This window comes from Centruroides sculpturatus, unplaced genomic scaffold (genome assembly GCF_000671375.1).
Source record: "Centruroides sculpturatus isolate CEXI.00-Female unplaced genomic scaffold, Cexi_2.0 scaffold254, whole genome shotgun sequence".
Lineage (NCBI taxonomy): Eukaryota > Metazoa > Arthropoda > Arachnida > Scorpiones > Buthidae > Centruroides > Centruroides sculpturatus.
In genome coordinates, this window is record NW_019384488.1 from 78633 (window position 1) to 94697 (window position 16065).

The 16065-nt window shown below is 28.3% G+C and overlaps 1 protein-coding gene across 1 annotated transcript in view; it reads left to right on the forward strand.

Annotated features, from left to right (window-relative positions):
- LOC111621659 (protein tramtrack, alpha isoform-like) overlaps positions 1-12679 on the forward strand; it is a 39347-nt gene extending 26668 nt beyond the window's left edge. Inside the window, exons 4-5 of the mRNA XM_023363864.1 lie at positions 2401-2574; positions 12184-12679. Coding sequence (XP_023219632.1) covers positions 2401-2574; positions 12184-12578 — 569 coding nt within the window. The 3' untranslated portion in view covers positions 12579-12679. The remainder of the gene's footprint in view (positions 1-2400; positions 2575-12183) is intronic.
- Positions 12680-16065: the final 3386 nt, after the last annotated feature.

A 16065-nucleotide genomic window follows, 5' to 3' on the forward strand; every position in this document is an offset into this window, starting at 1 on the left:
TATCTTTTTAATGTTGGAGTCAAAGTAAAACTAGAATTTCCATTAATTGAAGTCTTATTTACTTAATCTCACCTAATGTTATCATTTAGTTATTGTTATTAGTGTAGGCAAGTTTCATAGTAATTATAATAAGCAGATTCTATTGTGTAATTACTTTTTCATAATTATAGATAACTGATATTTAGATATAGTATTTTCTATAATTATTAAATAATATATTACATGGAATAGAAAATTCATTATTAAGAAGGATGTACATTATTTATCACATAAACTTTGTTTTCTATTGACTTATTGATATTTCCTACTACTGAAAAGGAAATATAAATTTGTCATAAAAATGAATACTGATACAATAAAATTCAGAATTTTTTATAGTTGATGTGCAAATTTCTAAATGATTTCAGTTAATACAGTAAATTATATATAATATAATATAATCAAGATGGGTTGATAATAATAAAAATAATAATAATAGTAAAGATAATAAGTGCAGAGTGCAAACAGTTAGTAGTTGAACTTTGGTTCACAGTTAGAGTATGTCATGAGAATGTACACTAAGAAGAGATTTTTTTCCCCTGAGGGGAAGAGGGAGATGGTTAAGGATTACCCTGAAGAACTTGGTTTCTACTGTATTATTTTAGATGCATTTTTGCAGGAAATCAAACATATTTTTAGACCCATCTAGAAATTCTCAGAAGAGGGGAGATTTAATTCTTGCACCTGGTGAAAACGGGTATGATCAGCTATATAAATATGAAGGTTATCTTACATAAGTTTCTCACACCAAATGACCAATCTAACACATTTTAAAAATTCTTTTTTCCTCTACTGTACACAATTTACAAAATTTTTAAAATATGTTAGATTGGGCACTCATTNAAATTGACACTCAAATATCTAAGTGGCATTGGCAATGTTAGCTTAAGTTGGTTGTAACACATTTCAGTTCCCACTTATAGAAAATTTCGGTACACATTTTCTAAAAACAATTTTCTTCAAGTCTAGCACAGTGTTCCCAAAGTGTAATCCATGCCCAGTCAATTAAAAAGTGCTAGTTTATTGAAAACTTAAAACTAGAATAAAAATAATGAAACAGTATTGAATTTCTAAAATAATAAATTTGATGTCTTTAAAACTTTATTGTAATTAAAAGAAATGTCATATTCTATACCAGGGGTGGCCAACCTGCGGCTCGCGAGCCACATGCAGCTCTTTGAAGGATTATTTGTGGCTCTCGAGTTCCCTTTTCATTTTTGTGTTGTTATATTTTAAAAAATTATTATTGTTCCGTATATGTTTCAAAATGTCTTTTAAATTACTAACAACAAATATGAAAGACTAAGTGCAACGTTGTAACAAATTTCATTTCCATCCAAGTTAAGAATGATATGACTCATCGAAAACTGCGTGAATGAACATAAACAGTGACGTAATCATCCGTTATCGACCGATTCCAGACCGATTTTAAATTTGTAAACTGTCATTGCAACGGACAGTTGACATTGTGCTCTGGAGGAAACAATTTGTATCACTCTTGCTACGGATATAATTTGTATTCTGGAATTTTTTGCATACCTTTTTAATACGTATTTAATTGCGACTCGCGAAAAATTTCAAATTTTGAAAAATGGCTCGGACTATCAAGGAGCTTGGCCACCCTGGGTATATACAGTCGACTCCCCTATAACACGGTAGATACGTTCCTGTTTTTATGAATCCAGCTCCTAGGAATCCAGCCCCTAGGAATTCAGCCAATCACAGCCCGGCATGTATGTAGTTTACGGACTACGGCTGTTTGAAAGGTTTCTTCCATAAAATTAATCAATTCTAGACTAATTTGACTCAACATTTCCAAAATACGTATAATTTTTTGGGAATAATCCATATAATCTATGCTATAAACAAAAAATTGTAGGATTACTTACCAAGTGTGCATCGTTCGACTACACCGTTGCTTAAGCTTGTTTTTGTCGTGGAGATTGTCATCGAATGGTGCTCGCGTGCTTCTGATAAATTATTTTTTTTGCGAAAAATTCGCTGAACTTTAGAGACATCATTAATGTAAATATAATTTTTATGGACGTTAAATAATAAATGGTTTTTAGTAGGTCTGCTGCTCGTTTAAACTCAATGGTTTGTGCAATCCTGTCGCAACATGATCGGGAATGACTTTTTACCGAATTACAGGAGTTTTTTTTTAGCATGTTTGTACGAATACTGTCGCAATTTTTTTGAAGTGATTTAGGAATCCAAACTATAGGAACCCGTGTTATAGGGGGGTCGACTGTAAATATATATATGTATGTATATTTATTTGTTACACTCAAAATAACGCGACTTTCAAGAAAGTTTCNTTTTGATGAATATAAAACAATAATAATTATTAAATTTTTATAGATATCAAACCAATAATGACGTTTGATGATCCACCAGGATCTCCTGAATCTAATATAATTCATAAAGATAGCAGCATGTACATAGATACTTTGGGTGTATCTTCACTACCTGGACCAAGTAGTTTTCAAACTGAAAGAGAGATTTCTGAATCAGCAGATCAGCAAAATTTATTAAGTAAGAAAATTTATTTCTCTTACAATAAAATTCTGAATTTATTGGCAAATATGGAGAGTTTTTACACAGATTCTTCAACTGTACTGAAATAATAAAAACAGGTTCTCAGACTTAATTTGTTTTTTTTTTCCTTTTGTTTTTCCTGTACAATTTCATTCAGATTGCTTTTTCAAAAAGAACTTTATACATTTTTAATGTTTTTGGCTTTCTCCTAACTTTTTTTAATGTTGTTATCAAAAAATTTAATTGTAATCTTATAATTAAAATTATTTATGTAATATTTACATAAATTTTGTACAAGTTACATTTTTATCTACTACATTATTGCTTTCAAATGTAAAGATTTTGATGTGAATGAAATGATTTCAAATAATTTACATCAGTTGAACATAATATAAAAATTAACATTAAAATATTTTATTTATTTAATAGTTTATCAGCAAAGTTTCTATTTTCATTTTTTAGAGTTTTTTTAGGAAAAGAAATTATCATCCTCATTACAGATAACAGTTCAATATTTATTACCATTTGATTTAACTATTGTATTTTAATTCTTATAATTTTCTATCTTTATTAGTTTTTATTTTATTCTTAATTGTCTTAATATACTTTATAAAATATATCAATATATGTATAGTACTTCTAGTTATTTCAAATAGTCTCTCCTTGACCTGTGTTGTGATATTTAATTTACTGAGTTCCCTGTAAGAACTAATTAGTTCAAAACAATACTTGAAGCAATCCTTGCCAAACACCAGTATTATATAAACTGCAATTTATGAAATAAATATGTTCGACAAGGCACGAGTAATTTGTGTAGGAAATGTAATATATGTAAGGAGAATAAATAAATAAATATAATAAAATACTTACATTCTCCAAAACTTGGTACTTTCTGCTTGTTAAGGAAACTAGAGTTTTTTAATTGGAAACATTTTCATCTCATTTGATCCAACTTTAGCCACAAAAAGTTTGTAATAGCTTTCTGGTTGAGGTTGGTTTGAATGAACTGAAAACATTTCAAATTAAAAAATTTTAAAGAAAGTTTGATTTCCCTAACAAGCAGAAAGAATAAATATGTATAAGTAAATAGCATAGGAATTACTATAAATAGTTCTTTTAGAAGAGTTAGTAAATTGTAATTATGTTTTTAATTTCTATTATTAATATTTGAATGTACATACAAATAATGAAAATTTATGGCTAACTCAGTTACAGAAATAATAAATGCAGTTCTGACTTAGTGGGATTTGAAATATAAATATTGATATGAATCAATCATTTGTTAACTTTTATCAATGAATTTAATTCAAATTGAAAAACCAAAAACTTTTTATGTAATTGTTATTTTCACATTATTTAAAAAGTCATTCTCCATTTTAAACAATTATTTATTTTTATGTTTTAATTTTCATCAGCTTAAAATTAAAACATCAAAATGATAATTCAGTGAAACATCAAAAACAATATAAAATATATTTATAAAAATTACAGAAAAATTATGCATTAAAATTTCAATGGAAGATTATATAAATAAATAAAAATTTTTACTATCAAAAAAAAAAGCAATAAAATTAAACTCTTGTGTATTTTATCTAATATTTTTAATTAAATTTTTTTATATACTAGAGAAATAAACTATGTATTTGTGTATAGACTATAATAGAAGAATTATATATTTATATAAACTAAACTTTGTAAATACAGTAGTTAATCCATTGAAGTTTATTAATCTATATAATTGTTTCTGAAATAATTATTTTAATAACAAAAACTTTTTTATCACTTAAAAGTATATCACATTCATTATATTAAATGTATAAGAAAACCTAATGCTGTACTTATTCTTTATTTGTTTTTTGAAACCATGTTGTACTGTTTGTTGAGTATTAAACACAAGATCATGTTATTAATCAAACACATGGCCTCTTTTCCATCTTTATTTAATTGAATTAAATAAAGATGGAAAAGAGGCCATGTGTTTGATTAATAACACGATCTTGTGTTTAATACTCAGCTGTACAATTATTTATTGTAACATCACCAAATGCCGGACTGCAATTTTTAATCATATTTTTTAATTTAAAATATATGCTCTTCACCTCAAATTAGTACTGTACTGTAGTGTCTTACTCCTGTACATTATACTTTTCTGTTAGCAATGGAGTTGTGCCAGTCATCTATTAACTGCTTTCAGGGGAAATGTTTTGAATTGAAATAACTTGACTTCTGGTTTCCATCAGAAGTTTGTATATAGATAGATTGGATAGAATATAGATTGTATAGAATAGATAATTGGGGCCTCTTATCCCTAAGGTTTCCATATCTGGCCTTGTTTTTCATCTATCTAACTTCATTCTTGAGATTAAGGAAAGACAAATGGACAACAGTGGGAATTTATAAGTCTATAATTTTTTCAAATTGCATCCCAACAATTGACTTGCTGATTGTATATTATACAGTCAGAAAGATAAAGTATTGTTTGAAAAAAAAATTTTATATAGAGAAAAAATACATATACATTATATGATTATGGTTGAATTAATTTTGTACTAGATCTTTGTACTAGAAAACTAAAAGTTCATTATTGAAATTTTTTACACAAACAAATATTATACAGAACTTTTTGCATTAAGATCTATTTTAAGATTTAGCCAGGTCTCTAATGTAGAAATACACATAATAAGCAATAGAGTCAATACATCTTTGGCCAGTTAAAAATTCCTGAAGAATTAATCCAAATCCAAATGTGAATCCTTCAGGGCATTACATAGATATCTTTTTCAATTTATCATTTAGCTTTATTAATATATTTGTTAATACAAATATTTATCAAGTAATGTTTATCTTGAATTCCTTGCCAGTTATTTGGATTTATTCATTGAATGGTTCTTGGTATTTATTTTAAAATATTTTAGTGAAAACATCCTCTGACTTAAATAGTTTATAAAAGTTATGTTTTGGTTTTTTTCCTTTTTTTAGGTATATCCTGTTTATTTCATAACATCAAAATTATTTATATCATTCAGATTAGCATAATTTTATTAATTAAACAATTTATTGGAGCAAATTTAAGGAGAGAAAATTTGTATTCAAATTTGTTTCAGTGAGTTTTGTTCTATTCTGTATGAATTTATCTGAATAAGCTTGAAAAATACCAGACAAAAATGCTTTTATTCTAGTTGTGTTAGTATAAGTGACCTTTATTTATTTTGTAGAAAAATAACTTTTTAAAAATATATTAATTAGTTTAAGAATTTAAATTGATTAGGGGTTTTTCTTTATTTAACCTGTTTTGATAAGAAAATCTTTTTAGAGATTAAAATATAATCTTAATTAAATCCTCATCAGTGTCATAATGTTTGATATAAGTTTTATTTAATAATACATGAATATAAATTTTTTAAATATTAACAGATGATTGATCATTTGAATAATTTATTTTTTAAATTATATACCTCGGACCTAAATATCTAGATGTTATTAAAAGTTTAAATATGATAGAATTTTATATCATTTGATATCTGATCTGTAGAACAAACAACAAAATTTTATTTGGAATTTATTGATTCAGCAACAATATTTTTGTAAGGCATAATATGTGTGCTGAGACATATACTGTATATATTGATATATATATATTACTGTATATACTGTATATATTGATTCAGTATTTAAAAATTTCTTAATGAAAAATCAAAAATGATAATTTTCTATATTTCCAAAATTGTTTTTATTTTTTATTCATTTTCATAATTTTATTATTGTTTATTTTAATAGATGTTCATTAATTTGTTATTATTATTTTAAATATTTAATTTATCAATCTTTATATTTTATTTAATAGCATTTATAAATATACTCAGTATAAAAAGTGTATTTATTTACTAGAAAAATGGAATATATATTTGGTTAAAATAATTGTTTGGTTGCATTTTAATATTTAAAAAAATTTAATCAATGTAAATATTCATGATAATTAAATTCTCTCTATATTTGCTAATATAATTTAAATAGTTAATAAAATTACTTTTTCTGGATATATAATAATACTGTATATTTTAATTTTATTATATTAAATGATATATATACTTTGTTTACATTATTAAAATTTTTGAAGGTACATTAAAAGATATATTTATATAACAGTTATGTTTGTAAGATTTATCTATTATTTTGTTAAAAGTTTGCTTTCAAAAAAATGAGTAAGTATTTTTAGCTATAAATTTTATTTAGTGATTAATTGAATAATTTTTATTTTGTTATTATTACTTATGTTCATTGCAGAAAAAAGTGTTGTTAATAATAATGTGGTAAAGTATAAAATTTTATAAATAAATAAATTTTATTTAAAATATAGTTATGTAGTTATTTCATTAAAATTTGAATTAGTTATTTAAAAAAAATTATATAAATGTTCTAATGATAAGATTGTAATTTTTTTTTCATCAAACATTTTAAGATTAGCTACTTTCACATATTGTACTGATGTTTCTTATATACTAACATTTATTTTTATATATAATAAAAATTAAATATTTATTTCATACTTATATAAAAGTTTAAATAAAATATTTCTTTTCAAAAATGTTTACTTGTTTATTTACTTCTACACAGACAATTAAACAAGTTTGACTTTATAAGTTAAAATAAGATCAAGCTATTGCTTTATAAAAAAGTTGAAACTAAAATTTGTTATAAAGGTATAATTACTCCATTGAAATATTGCTTTATATTACACAAACAATTTTTGTTCCTGAATCTTATTTATAATAATTGAAAATGCAAATTCTGTATTAAAATGTTTCAGGTAAGTTAATTCATTGCAGAAAATGTTATTAATAGCTAATTCTTTATAGTTTAAAGGTCAGTCTTCACTGTCTTATTATTCAGTTTAAATTAAATTTATTGAAGACATAATTGAATAAAGTTTTGAGAGATTCATTAAATCACTGTTGTTCTGCAATTAATATTAAAATTTATTGTAAAATGTATAAAGAATTTATGATATATTACATCCATTAGTTGTTTAATATGAACTGTAAACTTTGATATTATTTTTAAAGTAGTAATCTATGTAAATATAAGGTATCTACACACAAATTTTATTCTAAAAACAAGTTGAAAGTAATACTATTTGTATATATTTATATATTAATGTGGTGACAAATATTCTGTGTTTATCCACACACAATATTTATCCTCACATTTATATCTGTGAAGTTCACTGAAAAAACATGAAAAATAATTTTATTATTTGATAAAATTATTCTTTTTTTTCTTCAGTAATGAACGGATACAAAACTTATGCCAGTGTGAAAAGCTATCAGGCTTATGATAAGGAACAGACTGTCATCTTGATTCCACCAAATAATAATTTCCAGATTCTTTTTTTTAGCAATTTTCTAACTTTTTTCAGTGAACTTTACAGATATCGGCAGATGTGTGCCATAGTGGCTACAAAGGTTCATAACTTGTCTATATCGTACAATAGACACTTGCAGGTAGAAAATGTTGACTTCTATTCAGAATTTGTAGTTAAAATATGGCATCAAGAAAGGAGTAAGCTATGAGAAACACCGCCACTTAGATTGATACTGTTCCTTTTTTTTTAATATTTAGCTGAATTTAACAAATATTTGAATTTTTGAGAATTCTTGTGAGCTATTCCATTCGTTTCTCTTGAAATAATAACTGGAAACCAGACTTCAGAAATCGGACCTTAATTGATACTCAGTTATATAACATGCTTTATTACGTTCTTCTCCGTCCAAACTGCCTTTTTGTCACGATATAAAGCATTTTTGTCACAAAATGCTTTATATCGATTGGTTGGAGTTTTTAAGTTCTTGAATTTAGTAGAATAGCATTCTATAATACTTTAGGATTCTTGAATTCAAGAAACTTTGAAATGACAAATTCTCTTGTCCACATTTTCAAAGTAGCTTGAATACAAATTTTACATTCATACATACAGGGTGATTATAATTAAGGTTCCACTTTGAAATAGCCATAAAATGAAAACTATTGGACAGAATGTTATCAAACTTGGTAATAGTGTATAGGACGTCATAGGATTTTACTTCCTGTGAGAAAAAAAAAGTTCAAAAACTCACCACCAACGGGAAATGGCACTATCTGCAATATTGTTAAACGAAATAAGACATGAAGACATCGTTGAAAATGTTTTTAATCGGTTTTAAAACGAAACTGTTTGTGGGGTTACGCAAAATCACAATGGCTTACGGCAGGAAGAAAGTGATATGCTAAGAGCTACTGTTGAGAACACAGTAACGCGATGTAACTTGCTTATCAAAAATGATGGACACCACATAACATGCTCTGTAACACGTTTTAAAATCGATTAAAAACATTTTCAACGATTCAACGATGTCTTCGTGTCTTATTTCGTTTAAGAATATTGCAGACAGCGCCATTTACTGTTGATGGTGAGTTTTTGAACTTTTTTTTCCTCACAAGAAATAAGATCCCATGACGTCCTGTACACTATTACCAAGTTTGATAACATTCTGTCCAGTAGTTTTCATTTTATGGGCATTTCAAAGTGAAACTTTAATTATAATCATCCTGTATATATCTGATAAATTTATAAAAAAATATACAAAAATATAATAATAATACAGTTGATCCCTTAGTGTGAGGATAATTAGAAAACTTTGTCATAATAAACATATTAGTCTTATAAAGTTCACATTTGTCACAACGGAGATAGGTAGGAGTTTCAGTGGCTAGTTTCTTCACGTTATAAATGTGAAAATGGCACTGGCCGCGGAGCAACGTGCTAAACGTTGAACGAGCAACGGAGCAACGTTCTTTGGTACGCCAAGTTTGAGCGTGTCATGCTGTTAAGCAAGACGTCTAAGTAAGATTCCATAATGCCTTAATATTTTGAAGAAACGGTCAATCATGAAGTTGGTTTGGTTTTATTAAGTTGCGGTAACACAACACTCGGGCGATCTACCTAGGGGGAATGCCTTCCGGAAGCTCTTTTTTAAGGGTAACTAGCCCCTATTCAGGCATTTACAGACGTGGAAAAAACCGGGAAAACTCCACATGGCCAGCCCGTCCTGACCCACGACCGAACTCCCAGTTTTCAGAGAACGGAACCGCTTGGCCACTGGTGGGCCTAATCATGAAGCATATTCTGATGGCCATTCTATGCTTACCTACTTACGGGGATTGAAAGTTTGCAGCAAAGGTGGCTATATGTGACTGATATTGATGGTGATTACCTACAAGACTGAACTAATTTTTGTTGAGTTAATTATCAATAAAGTTTTTTTCAAAATGTCTAAATTTCATCTTTACAACCTGATAATTAAATGTGAAATATTTAAATTTATGTGATTACTCAACATTTAACACTGAGCGAAAAAAATTTTTGAATTAATCTGTGTGTGTGTGTGTGTGTGTAAATGGGATATAGTCAACTGGGCTATCGCCAAGTAGGCGCCGGATATCTGACGACAAAATAATAAATCAATAATAGACAAACAAATTTTATCGTTTACTTTTTTAAAATCGTTAGTCTTTTCTATTGATCTACGACTCATCAATTTAAATAGTCATTTATTTACTTAATCAGACTTTTTCTATTGTATTCAAAATCTAAAGATTTCCACACACCCGCGTAAGAATAAAACGTAATGAAGTTACAAAAAGAAAAAAAATGAAAAACAGTAAAACAATCCAGTGAATTAAATAATCGAAAAGTTAGCATGCATTTACAAGTATTTTTGAATCGAGTAAAAATTTCATGAAGTAGATATTCTACATGATTCATATTTTGTGATATACGATAGAAATAATATCTTTGTGAAACATCATCTAAAAGGTGTAAAAATAAATGATGGAGTTCCGCTGGAGTGTTTTTAGGTGGAGTCAATCAGATTACATAACCGTTAAAATATATTAGCTGATCAAGATATTTAATGCATTCTTTAATTAAAAGCAGTGCTGTGGAGTCGCATAAAAATCTACCGACTCTAACTCCGACTCCGACTTTTCTTTCTCGTCCGACTCCGTTTTATATACATAACAAGTTGGTAAGTAAAAGGGAGTCGGAGTCGTCAAACTCCGACTCCGGCTATAACACCAAAACTCCACGACTCCGACTCCACAGCCTTGATTAAAAGAAAAAAGACCATTCTGGGTATGGCGACATTCGTGTGATAGGTAACAGAAACGATATTTTTTTTAGAAACGAGTTAAAAGAACCATCTAAACATAACGTTTGAAAAATCCATATTATTAAGTTTATTTTTATGTAGGATTAAAAATTTCATAGAAATTATGTTGAAATTTCCAATTCAAAATTATTCAGCTAGTTAATTCCTTTTTATTTTCAGCTATGTATCATAAATCAAAATTTGTAGAATCATTTAAGAAATAAGTTCCAAAAATTATTTAAAATGAAAAGGTATAATTGCACAATATTCAAATTAAGAAAAAATAGTTTTTAGATTAATTTATTAATATTTTGTAATTAACAAACATTTACGCATGTTTACAAAAAGTATCCGTCAAATCATATGCTGGTAAAACGTGCAAAAATTCTCAATTTTTTGTTGCCCAGTTGACCATCTATCAGCTGTCGCGTGCCCCTATAAACTGAACGAATTAAGTATTCTATAAATCAACGTTCGACTAATTAATTTCATGAAACGTAAAACCAAATTTAAAACAGTTTATCTGACGCAATATGATAAGAAAGAACTCTAATCAGGATTACAATAAGATTAATAAGGGGTATGCGACAACTGGGAGATTCACAATGGGCGATAGAAACAAAAATTTTTACACTTGTTAGCAAGCATACGATTGGGCGGATATTTTTGGAAATGTTAGTAAAATATAAATAAATGTGGTTGAGAGTTATGAGTTATTTCTGACTTTGTAAAAGGTAATGTTTTTGGAACAACGTAGCATCGTTAATAATTATATGTCAGAAACATTTAACAAAGCACACCGAAGAAACCACGAAAACAAATTCTTACGAAGAACTGGTATTCTTTCAGGTGCTTTGTCAGCTATTTCTAATTCGTTGGAAGAACTTTCCATGAATTTAAAATATGTATGTCTAAGAGCAAATCATTCTCAAAAAAAATAGAAGTACTGTATTTCTAAGCTTCATTGCGTAATATCTCTAGCAATTTATCATTTGTGCGGTTATCTAGTTCAATAAGTACAGTATTCAACTTTCGACTTTTATTATACAATTAAGACCAATTGTTTATTACATCGAACATTTGTGTCAACATACAGTTGTTCTTTGCACATTGTAACTTTAAAGTAAATAAAAGGTATGTATTCAAAATTTATAATCTTAATCGTATACTAATTTTTGGGACTTATAAATATGACAAGTGTTAAAAAAAATAACACAAAGGAAATTGTATATGTAACATGTAAATTAACTTTAATACCCTGATTATCTATCAAATGAAACAAATTGCTAAGTATAATTTTTATTTGTTGTGTCCCAACAAGTGAAAAATAAGCCTACTGGAAAAATTCTTAATTATATCAATAGTGAAAGCTTTTTTTTTTAAATTTATTTTTATTTTTATACTTGTTTCTATTCTTCAGAAATGGCCAATTCAAGAATATTGAGTCAAAGAGACAAGGAAAAATATGCTTGGAATGGATATCTTTATATTAAAGACAAGATTAATAAGGAAGGTTCGATTCAATTTTGGCGATGTGAAAATAAAAACAAAGGATGCAAAGCTAGAATCTGGACAAGTGTCAGTAAAGGGTCGTTAATTTGTGAAAAAAAGGAACACTCGTGTAGCAGTTACGGAAATGCGGACAGAGTAATAACGCGAAAATTTAGTAAAGCAACCAAAAAATTAGCGGATACTATAATGAACAATCCTTCACAAATCAGAACTCAAATTAAAATAGAAAATGTTTATTCTGTGGCGGAAGGAATGTTTCCAAATCATAACAGTCTGTGCAAAATATTCAAAGAAGAAGATTGAAAAAAATAATAAAATAGGACCCAAATTACCTTGATTCTAGGGAAGTATTAAATATTCCTGTAGAATACTAAAAATATGAATTCAGTCCACAATTTAAACCTTTTTTTTTTTTTTTTTTTTTTTTTTGCTGATTATGGATCAGAACAGGTCGATCCAATGAGAATATTCATTTTTGATTCTACAAGTCATGTAATGTGGAGCCAAAGCATAAATGAATTATTTGTGGATGGCATATTTTTACTTTCCTCCTCTTGTTCAAATTTTTATTTTGGTTAGAGAGGGTGGGGGTCCTGTTTTCCCTTTTTATATTGTTTACTACATAAAAAGAGTCTTGAAACAAATGTACAGAATTACTTAACATGATACATAAAATGTGGCCATTACATGATTCTTAAAATATAAATGTTGATTATACATGCTTTATGTATAGTATTTCCGCAAGCTCACATAATTGCTCTTTTCTGTCTCGTACAAAATCTTCGTAAGCACTTAGCTTCGTGCATTTTTTTAACCAGATACAATTTTGATGCGCAATTCGCTTTACATTCAAAAATGATCACTTGCTTTTGTTTCAGAACAAGATACAGTGCTAGACAAAAATATAAATTCAAATAATATTTTTAGACTGTAAACGAATAAATTGTTTAAATGAAATGGTAGCATGCAAAATAATCGGTTATTTAAAATATTAAAATAATAGATATAATTTTATACTCACAAATTATTTGAAAACAAAATATTAAAAAAAAAAATTTTAGAGACAAAATTATAAGTTCAAAAATGTATTAACCGTCTTAATTCAAGAAATTAATACTTTGTGTAATGTCCTTGGTGACGAATAACATCGTACTTGCTATCCGGCATTAAATCAATTAATTTATTCAGCAGCTCATTTGTAATTTCATCCCAAGGTTTTTGAATAGATTGTTTCAGTTCTGGAACTATTGAAAATTGTCTCCCATTTTTGTAAATGGACTCGGATCTGAAAAGCGTACAGGCCATGAGAAAACTTCAATATTACTTTTAGAAAACCATTATTTCATTAGTTTTGAATTGTGGCGGGATGCGTTATCCATGTTAAAAACTGAAATTTTTACCTTCAAGAATGTGACTATACTTCCTAAGTTGATCTTCTAACAGAGTTTAATAAGTTTTAGAGATCACAATACTATAGATAGCCATAAAGATTAAACTTTTCATCTAAAAGTAATATACTGTGCTAGTGGTTCTTAACCAGTGTTCCGCAATCTGCCTCGGGTGTTCCACGGGAGGGGAAAAAACATTTTAAGTTTTTATTGCAAATTTATTCTGATGTACTACAGTATATGAAGACTTATGATTCGTAGGCAATTCCATATTTTTATTTTACTCAATACATTAAAATTTATTAGTTTATTGCTTTATTGTTTCCTGAGAATAGTAAACATGGAGTTGCTTATCAATTTTTGAATACATTGTTCCAATGCTCCCTGTAATAAAAAGTATAAGAATGGAATTCTGTGGCCTCAGAAATAGAATTGGGAAATCCAGTTCCGCTGCTGGAACTGATCCGAGTGCGGATAGGTTAATTAAGCTAGGCTGTTCCTCAGAATCATTACGTAACATCGAAATTGCTTAGTCTGTTGAACTAGATAGTCCTTTATCGGTTTTATATAGGATATAAAATGTTTCTCTCTCCCTCCTTTATTTTTTATTTTATTTATTTATTTAGTCGATTTGCTCCAAATTATAATTGTTTAACTCGGAATCTGAGAAAAATTTAGATTATAACGAAACCTGGACTCCTTACCCCTCCCCTGATTTCATCCCCTTTATTAACTCCTAAATCCTTTGTCCGATCCCCACCAAAATTTTTTATGCTTATTCTCTGGGACTCTAGGGAAAATGTAGGCTTTAACTAAATCCGGACACCCAACTCTTCCCCTGATTTGATCTCTTCGACACTTCGCTATAAACAACAATTGTAAACTAAAATAACCAAATTTATAATATGGTTTTCATTTTAACGTTTAGTCACTTTAGCGGTTTGGACGGGCAATGACCGACATATCAGTTGGGTTGCTAACAAAACAAATAATTACGAACTCTAATAGAAATATAAATTTTTAAAATATATTTGTAAATTTAAAATACTCTAAACTAATTTCATTATTCCTAAAAACCCGTGGAACATTTTCATTAGTTCAAGTTCAAATTCACATAAAGAATTCATCGTTCCGTGGAAAGCCCTATTCGTAAAAGTACAGAATGAAGAACGCTTTAGTAGTACCGACCGGAACTGTCTCGACACTCGGTGTGGCACTGTTCCACTTCTACTCAAAGATTTAAAACCACTGTAATATACCATTGATGAGTCCAGCTCATGATCTTTCTTGTCCTATCCAAACAAGCATTTTTTTGTTTCTTTGTTAATGATGTTTTTCTTCATTACTTTTGTGTATTTTGTTAGATTGCGAAACTCGAGAAATAGTGAATTTAACAGGAAAGTAAAGCAACACCTTTGATTTTTCTTGCTGACAACTTAGATCGAGTTGCAAGTAAACAAATTTGTCTTTGTTCAAGCGATGATAAACGATATTTAGTGGCTCCATCAATTCTATGTTTTATAACATTAGCTATGGCACATTGAGAACAGCTAATTGCAGTAGCAATTTTTCTGTGGGTTGCTCCACAGCCATGAAATCTCCAAATTTATCTAGTTTTATATTCTCCGAGTTGACATCCAGGGGCCTGTTTTTTGTTCTCAATGATTATTACAAGTAATGTATCTCTTCGTATACATAAATGTTTGATATAACTTCATTTGCACAATCATGAATTCAATATAGCGTTTGGAACGTCGAGCATCATTCCACTGACGTACAAAATGCCATTGTCAAACTTCTAGGCTTACAGGAAGGCGGTGCTGAACGTCCGACGTTCACGTTTTCGCGTTGAAAACTTCAGCCGCAACCTCGCTATTAATATTACTTGGACTTATATTTTTGTCTAGCGCTGTATTATGCTATTTCTGAACTTGAGAATCATGTACCCAATGAATTTGAAGTGGTTTTAGAACGGTTCACGAATGCATACATAGGTCGTTAAGGATATTAGAACCAGGGCGGCTCCACGATTTTTTCCCCCAACATTTGGTCTCTACAAAACAGAGCCAGCGGAACGCACTGAGCAGTCTATGCCTGATGCATGGCACCTTAGTGAAAATTAAAAAAAACTTTGCGCCTAAACACATATCTGATTTCGCTAATATGGAAACGCAGAAAGTTTTGTTGTAAGAATAATAATAACAAATGCACTTAAATGTTTATATACTTTATTTATATTATACATATTTTTAATTAGTTACAAAAAAACTGCTTAAGGCTAAACATTACAATAACAATAATTGTAGGGAGCCATAACAACGGTAAGCAGCCTAGCGCCTAGGCTGCTTACCCTGGTACCGAAGAACAATAAATGGAAGAAATAGGACAAATTTTGTAGATAA